Source organism: Moschus berezovskii, chromosome 5 (assembly GCF_049115385.1).
Source record: "Moschus berezovskii isolate FMDL1 chromosome 5, NW_MosBer_1.0, whole genome shotgun sequence".
NCBI classification, from domain to species: Eukaryota; Metazoa; Chordata; class Mammalia; order Artiodactyla; family Moschidae; genus Moschus; species Moschus berezovskii.
Window position 1 is genome coordinate 101,975,734 of NC_142464.1, and position 23,145 is coordinate 101,998,878.

Below are 23,145 nucleotides of genomic sequence, written 5' to 3' on the forward strand. Positions count from 1 at the left end.
TTTTTTCTTTTAAGGTTATACATATATGTGAAATCACATGGTATATGTTTTTCTGTCTGACTTAGTTCACTTAACATAAGAGAAAGGTCCATCTCTGTTGTCACAAATGGCAAGATTTCATTGTTTTTATGGCTGAATAATATTCCTCTGTGTGTGTGTGTGGGTGTATGACATTTTCTTTATGTATCCTTCCATTAGTGGACTCTTAGATTGCTTCCATGTCTTGATTATTGTATATATGGCTACAGTGAACATGAGTAGAATATTTCACTGGGTCTGTGTACCATAATTTTACTCAAAAATTCCCCTATTGATACCCATTTGTCTTTCCAAAAGACATGTCTTTTGCTATTACAGATGATCCTGCATTGAAGGATCATGTACGTAGATCTTGTCAAGTATTATGAATATTTGTAGTATGAACTCAGAAATAGAATTGAATCAAAAGTTGTGTGCATTTATAATTTTCATAGGTAATACCAAATTGCCTTCATAGAGATCTTGCCAATTTATGTCCTTACCAGCAAGTATTATTAGAATATCTATTTTCCTGTATACAGTGTAATCAAAATTTTTGAACTTTGCCAATTTGATAGGTAATAAATAGTAACATCATGGCTTTAATTTTTATTTTATTATTATTATTCAGGTTGTATGTCTTTTTTTATCTGTTTAAGAACCACTTATGCTTTCTTTATTGTGAGTTTTCTGTTTATATCCTATTCCCATTTTTTTGCTGGTGATTAGTAGGAGGTCTTTATAAATTACCATATATCTGCACTATATTATTATGTTTTAACTGTTATAGTGGAGGAATGGACCAGGTGCTATGTGCTCACAGATGAAAGGTCATTTAATTCTTCCTGGAGGAGAATACGGCAGGAAGTATTTGAGCTGGGTCTTGGAAGATAGATAGAATTTTGCAGGGAAATTGTGAGAAAGGTATTTCAGTGGTGCAGAGGCATGAAAGTCAGTGACATGAATACAGGATGAAGAAAGAGGAGGCAGAAATGTTACTAGAAAGGAGACGTCCTTTGAGTCTGAATAGTAGTACATGGCTTCTTTTGGTTGAGAATTTGAAAGAGTATTGGTCGTACGAGTTTACATCCCTACCTAGTAGTGAGTGAAAGTGCCCTAATTTTTAACAACTCTGGAGATCGTCAGTCTTTATTTGTGTTTTTTCATTATATATCTGATTTGTACATTTTGCCCATTTTTCGTTTGAGCTGTTTGTCTTTTTTCTGTTTTGTAGAAGTATTTGTTAGGAACATAGATTATTTTGAGAATATTTTTTCTTTAACTGTTATTTTCTTTTATCTTATAGAAGTTTTTCATTTTATGTCTTCCTCATATTCTATTTCAGTACAACATGAAAAGAGTTTCCCCTCACCTAAAAACTGTAGCATATGAAATATGCATGTTAAAAAAAATATGAAAAATGACCGTGGCGCGCAGAGACTGCTCTTTCTTACGTTGTGTGGGCTTCTGTGGAGCACAGGCTCTCGGTGTGCAGGCTTCAGTAGCTGCAGCACGTGTGTTCAGCAGTTGGGGTGCACAGGCTTTGTTGCTCCGTAGCACTCAGAGTCTTTTCTGACCAAGGATTGAAGTCATGCTTCCTGCATTGGCAGGCAAGAGTTCTTGTCCACTGAGCCACCAGGAAAGTCCTAGCTGTGGTTTTAGTTCTTAATTTATTGGCTTTATAATATACTAAAAAATAGTTTTTTCCTGGCTAATTTTTTATGATGGATCTGAGACAGGGTAGAGGGGCTTGAACTTGCGTCTCTCTTCTGTCTTGTCACTCTGAATCTCCTCTCTTCTCCATGGTTTGCCAGTGATGTCTCTGACTCTGGTTCTGCTTCTCTCTTGACAATAGATTCTTTTTCTTGCTTCTTCATACATCTCAGAATTTTTTATTGACCGCTAGATACTTTGTGTAGAACAGTTGAGGCTAAAATACCTAGTATTTATGCCTGGAAAGGGACATACCTCTTCTTTCAAATGTTGTGTGAATCCCATCAGAAGTTGAGCTGGGGTTTGGTTTTGTTATTGCTGTGGTTACGACCAGCAGCATCAGATTTCCCTTGTGCTTAGGGTGAAGGCTGGGTTGCTGGAAGGTTTTTCCCCTCAGTGTTCCTGTTCCATGCTCAGTGTTGAGCCTTGGCTGGGCAGCTATGCCTCAGAAGGTGGCTGCTCTCCATACTCTGGCTCCTCTCCTAGTAGAAGACTGCTGTTGCTTGTTGCTCAGTGCTTGTTAGGCTGGTGATGGGTGTGGAAGGGATTCTCAGTTTCCAAAGCCAGCCTTTGTCTTAAGCAGGCCCAGTGTTGCTGGTCCTTGGGGATGGTTTTCTCCATATTTCTCTCCTCTTCCCACCATGGTCTATATCTATTGAAGGTCTTGTGCCACAGTGTCTGGGCCCTTCTGGAGCTTTATCGGTAGAAGATATCGCTATCAGGACTGTGTCCCACCCTCCCTTAAGGATAGAAGTTTTAGTATTTTTTCTTCTTTCTAGTGTTTTATTCTTCTTTTTTTCCTGCACATTTCCCTGCACATTTCCTTTCTTTCATTTACCTGTGCCCTAGAGCAGCAGTCTCCCACCTTTTTGGACCAGGGACTGGTTTCGTGGAAGACAGTTTTTCCGTGGACCGACCGTTTGGGGTGGGGATGTTGGTTTCAGGATGATTCAAGTGCATTACATTCATTGTGCACTTTATTTCTGCTATTCTCTCAGCTCCACCTCAGATCATCAGGCTGTAGATCCCAGAAAGTTGGGGACCCCTGCCCTAGAGGGCTTCAGGGTTGCTTGTCTTTCTGGCAGCAGTGGCTGCTGTTCTCTATGCTGCATCCTTGAAGGAGGCTTTCTATCTCCTGGCCTATTCCAGTCTTTCCTAGAAGGAGCTGGTGGAGGTCTGAGGGTGGGTGAGTGTGAACTTCTCTTGTGTCTGGATCTCTCGGGTTTAAACTGTCACGCTAGCACTAAAATTTAGCCGAGTTTTTTTTTTTTTTTTCTTCTTACCTGCCTGCCTTCATCGCGTTCTCTGCTCTAGGCAAGACCCTCCTGTCTGTACACATGTGGAGTGGAGGGTGTGGGAAGATTTCAGACCTGCTTGGTTGCCCTGCTGTCATCAGTTCTGCTATAGGTTCAAGAAAAGTTGTGATTGTGTCTGCCTGTCATTGTTAATGCTCCTTCCAGCTTTTATTTATATTGACTAGGTTTTATTCTGTCAGTTTTTACACTGTAAGTGTAAGCAGTACTTACGCATTTAATGAATAAACCAGCATCAGAGATGTTAGTTTAATGAATAAACCAGCATCAGAGATGTTAGTGAATTTATTTATGTGATTCCACTGAGAAATAGGAATTCCAGACATTTGTATTCCATTAATAGTTATATACCTTAGGCGTTTTCTTTTTAGTTCTGTTTAGTTCAATTTATTTTGACTGAGGTTGTTTGTCCCCTACTCTCACCCTGATTCCTCAAATTAAAGACTTATTCAACCTTGAGAAGACTTGGATCTCTAGGGTCACAGATCTTCAAGGATCTTGAAGTGAGCTTTATTATAGTACTGATCTTTTTTGTCTTGTTTTATTTGGATAAGACCGTGGAATTGTTTTTCCTTTCATGGTCTTGGAGTTAGGAGACAGGAGAAGCAGGGAGAAAGTTATCTGACTACAGTCTCTTATGACTCATTTCGTCTGCGTGGTTTAGTTACCAAGGTAACTGCAGCTAAACTGTGTTCTCTCTAGTTCAGCCTACCAGGTGTTTCTCCCTCACCTTCCCCAAAACCTTTCTAATACAATTATTTTACTCCCTAAGAACATAGTTTTTACCTTCTCCGGATAGGGCCTTACATACTGAATAAATAACAGAAGTCTTCTGGATGTGATTCTTATGAATAAAGACACACCTTTTGGAGGCTCAGGGAAAACAGCAGGTGGTGGGTTTGTAAAATTGATTATTATTGACAGATTTTAGTCAGTTGCATTTTTTTTTAAATTTTGCTCTATGTTAATTTTGTTTGCTCTATGTTAAATGATGTTGTAGGCTTCCCTGGTGGCTCAGTGGTAGAGAATCTGCCTGCCAATGCAGGAGATGCAGGTTTGATCCCTGGGTTGGGATGATCCCCTGGGGAGAAAGAAATGGCAGCCCACTCCAGTATTCTTGCCTGGAAAATCTCATGGACAGAGGAGCCTCGTGGGCAACAGTCCATGGGGTTGCAAAAGAGTTAGACACAATTAGCAGCTAAACAACAACAGTGATGTTTTACTTCATTTACTTTTACAAGTGTTCATTTGTAACGCAACAATATTTTCATTGAACCATCTCAACATTCAAAAAACCATCACAAATTTTGTGAAACAAGGTCCAAAGCATAAATAAGTAAACTGCTATAATACCCAACTCAATCTCTTTATGTTCCTGACTTGTATCAGGTTTTGCAAATATTAATTTAAAAATCACATGTTAGTCTCTGGGAACTTCATAGAATTGTAAATTAGATGGATAGGTTCAGTCATGATGAAGAATTTAGTGGTGAAATCAGTATTTATGTAAAGTAAATCTGTGGGTTATAGCTACAATTTTTATTCATTTGTTTCTAAAACATGCTGTCTAGGCTCCTTCCCCTATTGGCCGCTCTACTCTAAATATAAAATGTAATTTCTTCAGTTTTGAAGGTTTCAGGATTTTGTGGTGTATTTCCACATAGTAGTAAGGCATGTTGCATCCATCCACTCGGGCACCTACTTAGACTTGTCGGCAGTCCAATAGGGCACCTGTGTCCCATTAAAAATGAGTGTTGTCATTAGCTGCTATTCTGTCAAATTGCTCATTAGCTGGGAGGATACTATTATTAGTTGTAGTAATAAGGATTCATTGAGTGCTGTAAGTGAGCATGGAATTATATGTTGGATTGGTTTTTGAGGTTTTTTTTAAAAATATCATTTTACTGTCATCCATTTCTTTTGCATAAATTTTATAGGACCTCTTACTAAGTTTTCTATTGCTGCCATAGCGAATTACCACAGACCTTGTGGCTTAAAGCAACTCAAGTTTATCATCTTGCAGTTCTGTAGGTCAGAATTCTGATATGGATCTCACTAGACTAAAATTGGAGAAGGAAATGGCAGCCTACTACAGTGTTCTTGCTTGGAGAATCCCAGGGACAGGGGAGCCTGGTGGGCTGCCGTCTATGGGGTCGCAGAGTCAGACACGACTGAAGCGACTTAGCAGCAGCAGCAGCAGACTAAAATTAAGGAGCTGTCAGAGCTTCGGTCCTTTCTGAAGGCTCTAGAGGAGAATCTGTTTCCTTGCCATTTCCAGCTTCAAGAGCTACCCATATTCCTTAGCTCGTGGCTCCCCCTTCCTCCATCTTCAAAGCTAGGAATGGCATATTGGGTCCGTTTCATGCTCAGATTTCTTCTCCCCATTGCTGTGAGATGAGGATGAGAAAGGAGAAGGTTTCTCTGCTTTCAGAAACTGTGTGATTAGATTGGGCCCCCCTGAATAGTCCAGCATCCTCTCAAGATAATCAGGTCTGCAAAGTCCTTTTTGCTGTGCAGATGTGGCCATATTTGGGAATCTGTAATCCTGTCTAGCACAGAACCCGGACATCTTTCTAGAATAGTATTTCCCTAATTTAAAGCTTTTATTGTTAAAAGATTAAAGGTGTGATTGGAATTAATGCTGAGAAAGTGTATCATATCACCTCTACTTCTGTCTTCTTTGCTTCGAACTCTTACCTGCAATTACCTGTGGAACACATTTTCTTAGATATTTTGTAAGCACCTTGTTGGCGTTTATTATGTAACAAACCACCCTGTGATTATCATTGCCCACAGGTCTGTGAGCTGATCTGAGCTAGGTTTGTATGGGTGTCTCTGATGACCTTGGCTGGGCTTAGCTGTGCCTCCGTGAATCTGCAGGTCAGCTGAGAGTTGTCTAATCTAGCCTGGGGCTCTGTGGAGCCAGCTCTGTTGTTCACTTGTCTCTCATCCTCCCACCTTTGGGCTAGCCCAGGCCTGTGCCTATGAAAATGGCAGAAAGACAAACTTACAAGTGGAAACAGATGAAGCCTCTTAAAGCCTAAGCTTAGAGCATAGAATCTGTCAGTTTTGCTTTATTCTATTGGCCTACTAGTCATGTGACGAAATCAAGGCACTTTTAAGTGGGAGGAACTGCAAAGTCACTTAGCAAAGGGACTTGAGAGAGGAGGTAAGGAATTGGGGCCAATGATGCAACTAACCCCACACTCATACTCTCTGTTGCCCCAAACTGAACTCATCTCCATGACTGCCTCCCTCAAAAGAAACCTGTTTTGCTTTCTTTATTTCTGGTTTTAGTTAATGATACTACTCATGTCTAATCATGCGAGCCAGAAACCTGCGTAGTATCCGGAGTCTCTTTCCCTTTTGTCTTCTGTATTAACCTTGTAAAATGTCTCTGTAATCTGTCCAGCCTAGTATCATCACTGTAATCTGTCCAGCCTAGTATCATCATCATTCTGCTTCAGGCTGCCATGTCTCCTTGAGAAGAGAGGGAGGGTCGTCTCTTTAATTGTCTTTAGTCTGCTTCCTTCAGATCCACCCCTTATATTGCAGCTAGGATACTCTGTGAAATACAGATGCCACCCCGGTCCAGTGGCTTCTCATTGTCTCTAGAGGAGGCCTCTGTTATCTGGATTCTCCAGCCTCCTGTGCTGCTATTTCCTGAGGTAAAGTTCAAGAGTCAGCAAAATGTGGCCAGAGGGCCATTACATTTCTTAGTGATGTTTTTTACATCTTTAAGGGAAAGAAAGAAGAACAGCATTTTGTGACACATGACAATTACAAAATTTAAACCAGTGTTCATAAATAAAGTTTTACTGGAATGCAACTATGCTTGTTAATTTTTGTGTTGTATATGGTGGCTTTCGCATTCGAATGGCAGAGTTGAGGCACGGAGATGAGTCCATAAAACATTTACTGTCTGATCCCCTTCCCGAAAAAGTTTACCAACCCCTGCTCTAGTCAGCTAGAACTTATAATGGCTCCCCTTGTGTGTCATTCTGTTAATCATGCCTCAGTAATTTTATTACATTGTTTCCTTGCCTGGATAACTCTGCTTTTTTTTAAATAATAGCTTTATTGAGGTACAATTGGCATACCATACAATTCACCCAAAGTGTGCAACTCGGTGATTTTTATAGTGTGTTCACAGAGTTGTGTGACCGTCACCACAGTCTGTTTTGGAACATTTCTTTATCTTCCCTGTAAACCCCATGACCATTAGCAGTCACTTCCCATTTCCCTATCCCCTCCCCAGCCCGAGACAACCTGAATCTACTTTCAGTTTCTATAGGTGTACCCATTCTTTTTGTTGTTGTTGCCCATTCTTGACATTTCCTATAAATGGAACGATACCATGTGTGGTCTTTTGGAACTGGCTGCTTTCACTTAGCATCCTGTGTTTAAGGCTCATAGAAATTGTAGCATGAATCAGGGCTTCACTCTTCTTCATTGCCTGTTAATACTCTGCTGTGTGGATATCCCACATTTTGTATATTCAGCTTATTTTACCTTTTGGCTTTTATTGAGTAATGCTGCTGTGAACAGTTGTGTACAGGTTTTTGTGTGTCCATGTTTTCATTTCTCTTGGGTTTATATTTAGGCTAATTCTTCCTCATCTTTTAAGAATTGACTTTGGGGTCTTTTTTTTTCCTCCGAACTCTTCCCTGCCTCCTAGACTGGGTTAACTATCTTTTCTCCATGACCCTGATAACATTCTCATAGTATTTACCACATCATACTGAAATTATCTGTTTGCATGAACATCTTCCGTGCTCTGAGTTTCTGGAGAGCAACATCAATACCTTATCCAACTTTGTATCAACTACAAACAGTTCAAAAATTTGCTTAATGTTTGTTGAACTAAAAAAAACCTATAAAGCAGTCTGTGCTTTTGAATTAAAATAAACTTTATCTTTTGTCATTTTTTTCTGTCTAATGTAAGTATATTAGCTTCCTTTTTAAGTCTTTTGGTACATATTTAGATAACTGATTTGAATTTTTTTTTAAGGCCTGCAAAGAAAACAAAAAAAGGTACTAAAGAAAAAGCATCAAATGAGAAAAAAGTTGATATAGAAAAAATAAAGTCATATCCTTTTATGGAAGGTGAACCTGAAGATGATGTCTACCTAAAACGCTTATACCCAAGGCAGATATACGAGGTGGAGAAAGCTGTTCACTTACTTAAGAAATTTCAAGTTTTGGACTTTACGAATCCAAAGCAAGGTGTTTATCTGGATTTGACACTGGATATGACACTGGGGAAGAAGGTATGTAGACTCAGTTAAAATTTATTTGTCAACAGTGCTTGAATGAATTGCTGTTTCTTAACTTAAAATATATTTTGTCTCCTATAATAATTTTTAGAAAATCTTATGTTCTTTATGAACTTTAGGATGAAAAATATTAAAGTTTGTCTTTTAATTTTCCAAATATAAAATAGAATGTTGAACTCAATCTGTAGAGTCAATGAACATATATCTCCTATTTATCTGGAAGTCATTGGTAGGAAAAGTAGTGTCAAAATTAATTGAGGTATTACTGTAACTTTGAAAAATGACTTAAGCTGTCTAGGTATGTTGTTCCTTCTCAGTCGGTAAGAACTTTGGATAGCTCAGCTTCCTGAAGATGTGTTCCTCAGAATCCTGGACTGAGACTAAGTTTGGATGGGGTGCCAAACCCCTTACCCTCATCTCAACCAAAACATTTCTGCTATGTCTGCTTATATATTGCAGTTCCACAAAAGACTTGTTTATAAGATTCTAAAGGTGGGAAAAATACTGGATTAGAATTGAGGTCCATTACAGCTCTCAATTTGATAAGCTTCTCACTTAAGAAATTAATTTATTTGGAGATGATACTTTGATTTTTATTCTGAGGATGTCTTTTTTTTGTCAAACTGGAGGGTCTGTGTTTTTGAATACAGTTTGACAACCTCAGCAGCAACAAGTAAATGAGGAGGAAGAATACAGCATAGTGCTTAAGAGCATAGGCTGACATTGCATTACAGGCCAGAATCCTGGGGTCACCAGTTACCTGCTCTTTGAGCTTCTGGTTTAACCTCTCCAAATCCTAGTTTTCCCCTTTCTTTATAAAGGGAAGTAAAATGCTTATTTTCATGCATGTTCTTATTTAATTATATAATAATCTCAAAAGAGGAAGCTGAGACATTGAAAGTGAAGTAACTTGCTCAAGGTCACCAGAGGTGGGGGTGGAATTAGGATTTAAGCCAAGGTCTGTTTCATTTCTTGGTTATTTTTTATTTCAATCCTGTTGATATTTTATTTTATACTATAGTGTTACTGTTCTTTTATTTTATAACATTGTAGTGTCTAACATAACCACTTTCTCAGTCAACCAATTGTGTAAATTATAATGAAGTATCGTAGGACCACAAGTTTCATTTTGTAAATGTTAGCCACTTGTAAACTAATAACACTGAAAAGGTTCAGTTTTCTTCCTGAGACCTTTTTTGTTCTTGACAGAGTGCTTGTAAAACAAGCCAGTATTCCCCCAGGGGATGCTATTATTGTGATTGCTTGCCATTGAAAAATTTACTTAAGCCAGTTGTGACATGTTAATGGCAAAGGAATGACAGTCAGTAAAGCTGAGTTGTATGTCTGACATAAAGTGTGCTTAAGAGTTTGTGCCTTCTTATCTGAAAAGAAATTCTCAGGAGGTTATCTTACTCAAGTTTTTCTAAAAATATGATCTTTAAGTCAGTTTTAATTATGAAATGACTCTTTTTCTCTTTTTCTGGACCTTAAGTCTGCATCAAAACTATGGGCCTAGAACTTGTTTCTGTGTGGAGTCTCCCTGAGAGATCCGAGTCACAGGTCTAGACAGGTCCTTGGCCCAGTGACTAAACAAATTAATCTTGAGGTCCTGTAAAAACTCCACCCATATTAGGGTGCCTCAAATGCATGCCATTATTTGGGATTTTCCAACTGACTTCCCATACATATGTGGAAGTGGTGGGTGGTCCAGGTTGTTTCAAAACAGACCCGCTCGAAATAGCCTTTCAGATTTGGCAATCTGTCTTGGATTTAGAGTTAATATCATCAGATTCACCTGATCCACTGAGCAGATTAGCTGGATATTGTTCAGTGTGCATAGCTGTATACATGTCCTCCTTGTTAATGTTAAAAAAAATTATGTTTTTTTCAATTTAACTCAAGGTGGAAAACATTTATTGGCATCCATCATGTGGAAGGCCTTGTACTAGGTGTCGGGGAAGATAAGGATTGTGCAAACACAGACCTTAATTTAATATGTGAGACTATGGTGAATGCTGTAGAGAAAGAAGCCACGTGCCATGGCAGTATGGAGTTGGGGAAAGAGGTTTAGATCTTTATTTTGATTTCTTACAAAGGAAATATAATCTCTTATGCTTTAACAGGTAATCAGTGAATAGTTTGGATATAGAAAAGATGAATGAATTTTTTATAATTGTTTTTCCATTGTTGTATGTTTAGAAAAAAGTGGAGCCATTTGCCAGTGTTCTTAGTTTGCCATACCCATTCATTTCAGAAATGAGTAAAGTTGCCGTATTTACAGGGGTGAGTAACTTTTGTCAGCTTTTTATATCCTTTAGTTTTTTGACACATCACTTTAATTAATGACTAGAATAACTGAATAGAGTTAGAGAAAATCCTGGCATTCCCCTAGAATATTTTCCCCATGTGAAACTCAAAAGCAGTTAAGTGACTTATTTGAGGTCATATCATTAATTTGAGAAAGAGCTGAGCCACGACATTAATTTCATCATTATTATCTACCATTTTATGTTTCTCAGAAGAGAAGTATTTATCCTACTAGCTGCTGCATCCTGCTGAAACTCTCCAAATGACAAAAATAACATTGACTTTAAAGCAGTGGGCCATTTAGTGCTGTGAAGACACAGAAACCACGCTTGTTAAATGATCTAGTCTGTAAAGTCAGGAAAGTCACGGCAGAAGCGAGTGCAGTAGTACAGCTCTCTGTCACTGTTTTTGTGTTATGCACATTTGTTTATAGCACGCTCATGGATTTGCTTTGTCAAGTGTTTTTCTTCCTGTCGTCTGTCTCAGTTACAGTGAAGAAATGTTTTGCTTCTTTTCCCAGAAAAGTAGAGAATATAGCTCTTAGAATGCCACAAAACTTGAGTAAATGGTGACATATTTTTACCGTAAATCCAAATGGTATAAATGAGGCATATAGAGAAAAAAACCTAATACTGCATATTTTTCTTTTGGATTTTCAGACAGTAGGCTAAATTTTGGTTCTCATTTCTTAAATTTAAAAATCTTTACTTTTGTAATACTGGATTGATAAAATGTCTCCATTTAAAGTAGCAAAACTAAATATATTTTAATCTGTTATATTTGGAAAATGATGTATTGTTGACATTGGAGACTTAGGACCACTTGGTGGGTTTTTAATATGCCATTTTGACGTATTTCCTCATATATTAGTCAAGAAATGCCTTAATCACCTACAAACTAAGCTTGTTCTGAATGTACTATCTCCGATGCATCTAGTTGAAAACTGATGCACTTTGAATTAAAAGTAAAAAATACAGGTTTTATTTTGAACTGTGGTATTTCTGACAAAATAGTTGAAAGCAGACTGAATTTGTTTAAAGACTAATGTTCAAACTATTGTGTTTTTTGGTAGAATGCATCAGAAATTAAAATAGCAGAAGAAAATGGAGCTGCATTTGCAGGAGGAACTAATCTGATTCAGAAGGTATGGTATTGTTTTCATATTCATTACTTACAGAAATTGTTCTGTTATCTTTGCCGTCCATTGATTTATTACATGTGGAACATAACTACTCTGTTCATATCTTTTGATAAAGGTTAGTAGAGCTTTACAGAACAGATGATCTTCCTACTCCTTTGAGTCTCAAAATCAACCTAAGAAAAAACTATCCAGACAGCATGATATTAATTATACTTGATTTGTATTTGATTTTTTTGTTTCTTTCTTATGTGTTTGTGAGAGTTTTATGGATAGACTAGAAAAGACAGTATGACTCTTGTGGTTTTGAATGTGACATTTAAGGTGAAATCCGAAAGGTAGCCTACATGAATATCTCTATTCATATTTCAAAGGCCATATGTTTGTTTTGCCTTATTGGAGTGGAAAGTGTGATTTACTTTAGTAGATTACAAAGGATAGTATCTGACCTCTGTAATATGCTACTTTTCAGTTCAGTTCAGTTCAGTGGCTCAGTCGTGTCCTACTCTTTGAGACCCCATGAATCACAGCACGCCAGGCCTCCCTGTCCATCACCAACTCCCGGAGTTCACTCAAACTCATGTCCATCGAGTCGGTGATGCCATCCAGCCATCTCATTCTCTGTCGTCCCCTTCTCCTCCCACCCCCAATCCTTCCCAGCATCAGTCTTTTCCAGTGAGTCAACTCGTTGGATGAAGTGGCCAAAGTATTGGAGTTTCAGCTTTCGTTACTCTTAAATTTTACCACACCAACTCTTCCAACTCCATCAGTTCAAGTGGTATAGGCAAAAAAATGTTACGCAGCCTGCTGCTGCTGCTGCTGCTAAGTCACTTCAGTCGTGTCCGACTCTGTGTGACCCCATAGACAGAAGCCCACCAGGCTCCCCCATCCCTGGGATTCTCCAGGCAAGAACACTGGAGTGGGTTGCCATTTCCTTCTCCAATGTGTGAAAGTGAAAAGTGAAAGTGAAGTCGCTCAGTCGTGTCCGACCCTTAGCGACCCCATGGACTGCAGCCTACCAGGCTCCTCCATCCATGGGATTTTCTAGGCAAGAGTACTGGAGTGGCTTGCCATTGCCTTCTCCGGTTACACAGCCTACCTTGAGAAAATACCAAAGAACTGGTGGAGCCCATTTGAAGCAAAGACATTTATTTGTTTGTTTGTTTCAATTAACTTATTTATTTTAATTGGAGGCTAATTACTTTACAATATTGTAGTGGTTTTGCCATACATTGACATGAATCAGCCATGGGTGTACATGTGTTCCCCATCCTGAACGCCCCTCCCACCTCCATCCCCATCCCATCCCTCAGGGTCATCCCAGTGCACCAGCCCTGAGCACCCGGTCTCATGCATCAAACCAGGACTGGCGATCTGTTTCACATACGATAATATACATGTTTCAATGCTGTTCTCTCAAATCATCCCACCCTCGCCTTCTCCCACAGAGTCCAAAAGACTGTTCTTTACATCTGTGTCTCTTTTGCTGTCTCACATACAGGATCATTGTTACCATCTTTCTAAATTCCATATATATGTGTTAGTATACTGTATTGCTGTTTTTCTTTCCGACTTACTTCACTCTGTATAATGAGGCTCCAGTTTCATCCACCTCATTAGAACTGATTCAAATGTATTCTTTTTAATGTCTGAGTAATATTCCATTGTGTATATGTACCACAGGTTTCTTATCCATTCATCTGTGGATGGACATCTAGGTTGCTTCCATGTCCTGGCTATTATAAACAGTGTTGTGATGAACATTGGGGTACATGTGTCTCTTTCAATTCTGGTTTCCTTGGTGTGTATGCAGCATCGGGCTTGCTGGGTCGTGTGGCAGTTCTGTTTCCAGTTTTTTAAGGAATCTCCACACTGTTCTTCAAAGTGGTTGTACTAGTTTGCATTCCCACCAACAGTGTAAGAGGATTCCCTTTTCTTTGCACCTTCTCCAGCATTTATTGTTTGTAGACTTTTTGATGATGGCCATTCTGACCAGTGTGAGATGGTACCTCATTGTGGTTTTGATTTGCATTTCTCTGATAATGAGTGATATTGAGCATCTTTTCATGTGTTTGTTAGCCATCTGTATGTCTTCTTTGGAGAAATGTCTGTTTAGTTCTTTGGCCCATTTTTTGATTGGGTTGTTTATTTTTCTAGAATTGAGCTGCAGGAGCTGCTTGTATATTTTTTGGGATTAATTCTTTGTCAGTTGCTTCATTTGCTATTATTTTCTCCCATTCTGAAGGCTGTCTTTTCACCTTACTTATAGTTTCCTTTGTTGTGCAAAAGCTTTTAGGTTTAATTAGGTCCCATTTGTTTATTTTTGCTTTTATTTCCATTACTCTGGGAAGTGGATCATAGAGGATCCTGCTGTGATTTATGTCAGAGAGTGTTTTGCCTATGTTTTCCTCTAGGAGTTTTATAGTTTCTGGTCTTATGTTTAGATCTTTAATCCGTTTTGAGTTTATTGTGTATGGTGTTAGAAAGTGTTCTAGTTTCATTCTTTTATAAGTGGTTGACCAGTTTTCCCAGCACCACTTGTTAAAGAGATTGTCTTTTCTCCATTGTATATTCTAGAAGCAAAGACATTTGTTTTTTTCAAGATGTGGGAAGAAGAGGCACATCTCTCCATGCTGTTTTTTAGAACGCTGCATTCAAATGGGTATATCTTTCCTTTTCTCCTTTGCCTTTTGCTTCTCTTCTTTTCTCAGCTATTTGTAAGGCCTCCTCAGACAACCATTCTGATTTTTGCATTTCTTTTTCCTGGGGATGGTCTTGATCACTGCCTCCTATACAATATCATGAACTTCCGTCCATAGTTCTTCAGGCACTCTATCAGATCTAATCCCTTGAATCTGTTTGTCACTTCTACTGTATAATTGTAAGGGATTTAGGTCATACCGGAATGGTCTGGTGGTTTTCCTTACTTTCTTCAATTTAAGTCTGAATTTGGCAATAAGGAGTTCATGATCTGTGCCACAGTCAGCTCCCTGTTTTGTTTTTGCTGATTTTATAGAGTTTCTTCATTTTTGGCTGTGAAGAATATAATCAGTCTGATTTCGCTATTGACCATCTGGTAATGTCCATGTGTAGAGTTTTCTCTGATGTTGTTGGAAGAAGGTGTTTGCTATGACCAGTGCGTTCTCTTGGCAAAGCTCTGTTAGCCGTTGCCCGGCTTCTTTTTGTACTCCAAGGCCAAATTTGCCTGTTACTCCAGGTATCTCCTGACTTCCTACTTTTGCATTCCAGTTCCCTATAATGGAAAGGACATCTTATTTGGGTGTTAATTCTAGAATGTAGGTCAAGAAGCAACAGTTAGAACTGGACATGGAACAACAGACTGGTTTCATATAGGGAAAGGAGTACGTCAATGCTGTATGTTGTCACCCTGCTTATTTAACTTATATGCAGAGTACATCATGAGAAATGCTGGGCTGGATGAAGCACAAGCTGGAATCAAGATTGCCGGGAGAAATATCAATAACCTCAGATATACAGATAACACACCCTTATGGCAGAAAGTGAAGAAGAACTGAAGAGCCTCTTGAAGAAAGTGAAAGAGGAGAGTAAAAAAGTTGGCTTAAAACTAAGATCATGGCATCTGATACCATCACTTTATGGCAAATAGATGGGGAAACAATGGAAACAGTGAGAGACTTTATTTTCTGGGCTCCAAAATCACCACAGATGGTTACTGCAACCATGAAATTAAAAGACACTTGCTCCTTGGAAGAAAAGCTATCACCAACCTAGATGGCACAATAAAAAGCAGAAACATTACTTTGCCAATAAAGGTCCACCTAGTCAAAGCTATGGTTTTTCTAGTAGTTGTGTATGGATGTGAGAGTTGGACTATAAAGAAAGCTGAGTGCCGAGGAAGTGATGCTTTTGAACTGTGGTGTTGGTGAAGACTCTTGAGAGTCCTTTGGACTGCAAGGAGATCAAACCAGTCAGTCTTAAAAGAAATCAGTCCTGAGTATTCATTGGAAGGAGTTCGGCTGAAGCTGAAACTCCAATACTTTGGCCACCTCATGGGAAGAACTGACTGATTTGAAAAGACCCTGATTCTGGGAAAGATTGAAGACAGGAGGAGAAGGGAACAATAGAGGATGAGATGGTTGGATGGTATCACTGACTCAATGGCCATGAGTTTGAGTAAGCTCTGGGAGTTGGTGATGGACAGGGAAGCCTGGCGTGCTGCAGTTCGTGGGGTTGCAAAGAGTCGGACATGACTGAGCGACTGAACTGACTGAACTGAATTGCTTTAAGTACATTTTCATTTAATTTTAATATGTGTGAAGTGTCACAAATATGCTTGGTTCTGAAGGATTTTAAAATTGTTTCAGTTTTACTTGTCTCTAAATTGTGATTTCCATCTATAGAGTTTTGTGATATTTTATGATATGATCTTAAAGGCTAACTGGAACATAACTTTTTTTTTTTTTAATTTTTAAAAACTTTTTATTTTTAAATTTTAATTAACTGAAGTGAAGGCAATGGCAGGCCACTCCGGTACTGTTGCCTAGAAAATCCCATGGACAGAGGAGCCTGGTGGGCTACAGTCCATGGGGTCGCTACTAGTCGGACATGACTGAGCAACTTCACTTTCACTTTTCACTTTCACGCATTGGAGAAGGAAATGGCAACCCACTCCAGTGTTCTTGCCTGGAGAATCCCAAGGATGGCGGAGCCTGGTAGGCTGCCATCTATGGGGTCGCACAGAGTTGGACACGACTGAAGCGACTTAGCAGCAGCATACAATGTGTTTATATCACTCACTGAGTACATGGCATTTAAAAACAACATCATTACAGAGAGATAACAAAAATACAAAGTCTTAAAACCAATGGGATATGGAAAACATTATCCTCTGAGGCCTTAAATGTAGTAGACTTCACATAAAAAGGAAAAGCAATGAGTATACAAGTATACAGCCAGTTTAAGAAGTTAGCAAGATAAACAGAATAATCATAAAGAACAGAAAGCACCTAATACATACCAGGTATTAATGCAATAAAAATAAAGATAAAATTGAGAGGCTCAACAGAGTCAAAGCTGCCTTAAAAAACTTCTCTAAAAAGGGAAACATCAGGTAACAATAATCAACAAGAAAAATCTTGAAAATAAACAATATTCAAAATGGGAATTATTCATAGAAGCATTCAGTTCAGTTCAGTTCAGTCTCTCAGTCGTGTCCGACTCTCTGCGACCCCATGAATCACAGCACGCCAGGCCTCCCTGTCCATCACCAACTCCCGGAGTTCATTCAAATTCATGTCCACAGAGTCGGTGATGCCATCCAGCCATCTCATTCTCCGTCGTCCCCTTCTCCTCCCGCCCCCAACCTTTCCTAGCATCAGAGTCTTTTCCAGTGAGTCAACTCATTGCATGAGGTGGCCAAAGTATTGCAGTTTCAGCTTTAGCATCAGTCCCTCCAATGAACATCCAGGATTGATCTCCTTTAGAATGGACTGGTTGGATCTCCTTGCAGTATAAGGGACTCTCAAGAGTCTTCTCCAACACCACAGTTCAAAAGCATCGATTCTTTGGCGATCAGCTTTCTTCACAGTCCAACTCACATCCATACATGACCACGGGAAAAACCATAGCCTTGACTAGACGGACCTTTGTTGGCAAAGTAATGTCTCTGCTTTTTAATATACTATCAAGGTTGGTCATAACTTTCCTTCCAAGGAGCAAGCGTCTTTTAATTTCATGGCTGCAGTCAGCATCTGCAGTGATTTTGGAGCCCCCCAAAATAAAGTCTGACACTGTTTCCACTGTTTTTCCATCTATTTGCCATGAAGTGATGGGACCAGATGCCATGATCTTTGTTTTCTGAATGTTGAGCTTCAAGCCAACCTTTTCACTCTCCTCTTTCACTTTCATCAAGAGGCTTTTGAGTTCCTCTTCACTTTCTGCCATAAGGGTAGTGTCATCTGCATATCTGAGGTTATTGATATTTCTCCCAGCAATCTTGATTCCAGCTTAGGAATATAAATAATAGAAACAACTTTATGTCTATACATTTGAAGATTAGTTGTCTCATATACAGGGTTATCGTTACCATCTTTCTAAATTCCATATATATGTGTTAGTATACTTAGTATAACTTAGTATACTTAGTATAACTTAGTATATTTAGTATAACTTTCAAACATAATTTTATTTTAATCCAGAGGAAAATGTTTTAGAATCAGGATTAGAAAATCTTGGAGTGGAAATTTCACATATAGTTCTTTGATGTTTCAAAATTGCCTCTGCTTTCATGTTTTTAGTGATGAGAGCCCTGATTTTGGAACCAAACTGCCTGTGTTTGGTTCTGGGTCTGCCACTTAAAAGTGCAGACTGATTTGTCCTTCCTAAGCCCTCAACTTCCTTGTCTAGAATGTATGGTCAATATTAGCACTTGCCTTGTAGGGTTGTTGTATACACTTGGTGAACTAAACCATGTAATGTGCACATTACATGTATTCGAAGTATGCTTCAGTTCAGTTCAGTTCAGTCGCTTGGTCATGTCCGACTCTCTGCAACCCCATGAATCACAGCACGCCAGGCCTCCCTGTCCATCCATCACCAACTCCCGGAGTTCACTCAAACTCATGTCCATCGAGTCGGTGATGCCATCCAGCCATCTCATTCTCTGTCGTCCCCTTCTCCTCCTGCCTGCAATCCCTCCCAGCATCAGAGTCCAAATATTCTAAGAATACTTGTCATATGCCAAGAATTCTTTTTATGTAAATTATTATTGTTCAGGGCTTCCCATGTAGCTCAGTCGGTAAAGCATCTGCCTGTAATGTAAGAGACCTGAGTTTAATTCCTGGGTTGGGAAGTTCCCCTGGAAATGGAAATGACAACCCACTCCAGTATTCTTGCCTGGAGAATCCCATTCACAGAGGAGTCTGGCAGACTACAATTCATACGATCGCAAGAGTTGGACACAACTTAGTGCTCTCTTTCTTTCTGTTATTGTTCAGGGGAGCATAGTATGCCATTTAGGGAGTAAAGAATTTGTAAAAAGAAAAAATAGTAACAGGAAAATAAAATTCCAGAATCATGCTTGATTTTGCTAGAGTTCAAGTTTTTATAGTTTAATGTGTCACCCCAAACTAAGGCTTTGAATGACATATTGTGGTAAGATTTTATGCAAAGAGAATCATTGGTAAGATAATTGTTGCCCAGGCAGTATTACTCTAAAAAATTGCTTCAATTTTAAATCAGCTAAAGTTTTAAATGGAGTATACTATAGAAGTAAAGTAATTATTCTGGGTACCTGCCTGAATTAATTTAAAATGTCTTCTAAAAATTGAAATTTTTCTCTTTGCTCTTAGAATGGAATTAGACTATGCATTACAAACTATAAGTAAACTTGTCTTTGACCATCCCACTTCTCTTTTATTTTTTGGAGGCAAAAGGAATTTTAGTTTCAGTTCTTTGTAAAGCTGATTTTAGTTCAGTTGTCTTGATGCTCCAAATTTAGGAAAGCAATGTAGTTGCTAATGATTTGGCAGCTAGTGGTTATTAATTTTACATGTGATCTTGCAAAAATTTCAGCATTTTTTTTCAGTTTTGATGGACATACAGATTCAACTTTGTTGGGACTGTATGAACCACGTACACATCAGTGCAGCGTTCTAGCTTGTAGAACCAACATAAGTAATCAACACTTGACTAACATAACCCCATGGAAGAATTAAACCTATTAAATGTTTGTTTGTTTATAATGGATGTGGCTATTTTTTAAAAGCAAACATTAGAAACTTTTGCTTCTGAAGATTTTCATAATTGGTAAATATGTTCATATGATCCTTGTGTTTGAAGAAAGGAATGGTGCTTAATATGTATTTTCTAAATTATAAAAAATTATTACTACGTTAGACCTTATTTTTAGAAAAATAAAGCTTTTTATGTAATCTAAGGTTATCTTTTCCCTCCTGATTTTCAGATTTTGGATGATGAAATTCAAGCAGATTTTTATGTAGCTGTTCCAGAAATAATGCCCGAGCTTAATCCATTAAGGAAGAAACTGAAAACAAGATTTCCTAAGTTTAATCGAAGTAAGGGAGAGTTCTTTTACTACTTCAGTACTCTATCAACAACTTTCTAATACATATGTTTAATTAGAAAACAAAATTGCTAATATAGAATAAATAATATGCTCTGGTATTTCAGTTTTGTGTTACATAACATGTAGAATTTTTTTTTCCCTCGGCATTAATATCGGTGATTTAATGTAATTTGAAAACCTAGTTGCTTTATAATACGATATCTTTAAATTTAGGCCATATTCTTGTTTTAAATTAGTGGAACACATTACCCACTAGGTATATTATCATCATGCTGTCTTATGTCTCTTTATCAAAATAACATGTTTGCTTGTTTATGTTAGCATTCATCATCTGTATATGCTGGCTTACTGTGTATGGTTCTGCAGTTATTTCCCCTGAGCAAGTTTCCTCTTGTGAATATTTGCCCGTTATGAAATTTAGTAAGAAAAGTACGGGTGCTCCATAAGTAGCCTTGTTATAAAGTATGAAGTATTATATGATAAATTCACAAGGTGTGGTAGGTGTTCAGTAGAGGAGGAATTTACACATAGGTGGGGAAATCAGAGAAGGCATCCTAAAGGGGGTGATATTTAAACTGTACCTTGAATAATTTGATGAGCAGACTAAGAGGGATATTTTAAGTAGAATCTGTTAATCATAGACACTGAAGTAAGTCAGAAATTACAGACTACGTCGAAGAAATATCAATTAGTTTTCTTTGGCGGTAGTGAATGGTACCCCTACTTTGAAATGAAAAAGAATATGTTAGAAAGGTAGATTGATGCTGTATTGAGTAGAATCTTGAATAAGATCCTCATAAATTTGGACCTTGATTCTATATTCAGCAGGAATCTCTTAGAAGTTTTTTTAAGTCGGGGGATTCTTTAGAGCTTTAATCTAGCAAGAGTTTGTAAAATGTACTGGCATGAAATCAAAAGTAGAGGCAAGGAGACCAGTTCAGATGCAGTTGCCAGAGATTAATAAAGGTGAGGCTTAAACTAAAGCCTTCATAATGAGTCTGGAGTAAAGAGGAAAGATGTCAAAGATAATAGGACTTTGCACTATGTAGTTAGGAATGGACATGTCGAGAGAGAGAAAGGAGAGTCAAATGATGCTGAGATTTTTAAGCCTAGGGATCTCTCCTAATAAGTTGATATCATTAATGCAAGTGGGGAGTAGGTTTGGGAGGAAAGAGTAGGTTCACTGGCAGACATAGTTTCTTTTAGGTGGTGCCGACTATCTGCTGTAGATAGATATTTTTTCAAATAAAATTTTATAAGGTATATTTAAAAATTTAAAAATTATATTAGTAGATATTTAAAAATTATTTTAGTAGATCTTAAAATTTTAACTCCAGTTGAGCTAAGAAAATCCTGCTAAATTTCTTCATACATGATAGCCAATAATGCTCTTCTGAATTATAGACCATGTTCTATACTGTAAGCAAATTCAAATGGACTCTTCAGTTCTTTTGTTATTTGGAGTTTTGTTTATTTTTAATAGCCTGCATTGAATAACACATCCTTCTGAGATATTGGACGGAGGTTTGGTACTTTTTATTAGGAATTTCCATTATAGTAGTGTTTGTTTTCATGGAATCACACTACATTCTTTCCTAAGTAAGAAAGAACATTATTTTAAAAATTAAACCAGAATTGCAGTTGAACATTATTGAAATTGAACATTATTTTAAAAATTAAACCAGAATTGCAGTTGAATTTGAAGATAATTCTCATAATTTTTTTCCTAATTGAATTCAAGCTCAATAAAGCCAAATAATACTAAATATAGTCAGTTAGAAGTGAAACTGAATACCGAGTATATCTGTATTCAGCTCGCTCATTGCTTTGCACGGTTAACTGGTTTTTCACGGAAGTTAATTTTGTCACCTTTGCTAACTTTATCCATTCTTTGAATAACCTTTGGTCTCAGTTTTCTTTAGTGTTGAGGTTTTTTAATTGCCATTTTCATCACAAAATTTGGGATAATTAGTTTTAGTCTGAAAGGTTTTCAGAGAACATTTCTTTATTGCAAATAAGAAAAGTTTCCCCTGAAAATGTATATTTTTATTAGTGGGCTTTACTTTATTTCTGCTTTCATAATGAATCATAGCTTCTGTGTACTATGGTCAAGTTACCTAGGTATGTCCCCCACCTCCATTTGCTTACCAAAACATCTTGGAAAAACAGACAGACCTTTCACCTTCCCCACCTTTTTCTTTTCACCCCCACACAAAACATTTGTGTTCTTTAAACATGAAGACAAACGATTAACCTGTCAAAAATGTTAAAACAGAGTACACCAGATGTGCAATAGAACAAATGAAGCTGCTTTTATGCATTTTTAGAGCTTATTCAGATTCTCGTTTAGGAACATTTGATTCCCCTTACATCCAACAAAAGATGTAAGGGTAAAGTAGGAATTACGTTTTGAGCAAATGGATGGAATTAAAAAACAAACAAGCAAGCCCCTGCAGCTGAGCTCATTAGTTTCCCATTTTGTCTTACATTTTGTCATTGTAATGAGAGTGGGTGTAACTAACTTGGCTGGACTGAATGTGCACATTTTGCAGCATGTTTAATGCTGCAGTTTTGTTTTATTTTCATTGCTTACGTAACTATAAGCAAGTTCTCTATTTTTTCCAATGCACATTTGGCATATTTTCTTAGTATTTCTTTTTTATCTCATTAAAAAAAAAAGACATCTAAAACCTGCTTTTTAAAATTTCTTGGGAAGAAATTGGGTTTCATTTTCCTTGTCAACTAGCTTCCCCCCAGTTCCCTGCCACAATGTAACCTCTAACATTTTTTCATATCTAACATAGATATATTTTATTGATATTTTAAAAGCTTTCTTTATTCCTAATCTTACTAACATTTACTAAACAGAAAATACTAGTATGAAAATACCTTGACTTATAAAGCATACTCAGTTGTTGGCAGGTAAGGGACATGATTAGGAAATTGGACCCATTACTGTGTTTTCCTCTTAACACATAAGCTCTTTGAACTGAACATCAGTGTTGCAGCTGGAGTCTTGTCAAAAGGATATTCCAGCAGGCTTGTCTGTAGAGTATTCATATCTACTGAGTAGGACACTGCTTTCTGTAAGGAAGTTGCTTTTGTATCGTATTTGAGAGTAATGGATGTAAAATGATTGAAATCTAATGTCAGTTATTTTTAACTCATAGATCAACATGCTGTACTTAAGTATTGCTTGCGTTATTGAAACAATTAGAATTCTTTGGTCATACAAAGAAAAATGATAAAGCAAATGGAATTTTTGCAGGGTAACGAATTTGAAATTTTTCTAAATTTGCCTCTCTCATGTAC

General features: G+C 37.7%; 1 protein-coding gene across 2 annotated transcripts in view; it reads left to right on the plus strand.

Annotated features, from left to right (window-relative positions):
- The window catches only part of MRPL1 (mitochondrial ribosomal protein L1), a 73,531-nt gene that overhangs the window by 12,245 nt on the left and 38,141 nt on the right, over window positions 1–23,145 (plus strand). For both annotated transcript variants that reach the window (XM_055434344.2, XM_088836414.1), the window contains 4 exons: window positions 8,056–8,314; window positions 10,520–10,603; window positions 11,700–11,771; window positions 19,711–19,822. In XM_055434344.2, the coding sequence (XP_055290319.1) occupies window positions 8,056–8,314; window positions 10,520–10,603; window positions 11,700–11,771; window positions 19,711–19,822 (527 nt within the window). The remainder of the gene's footprint in view (window positions 1–8,055; window positions 8,315–10,519; window positions 10,604–11,699; window positions 11,772–19,710; window positions 19,823–23,145) is intronic.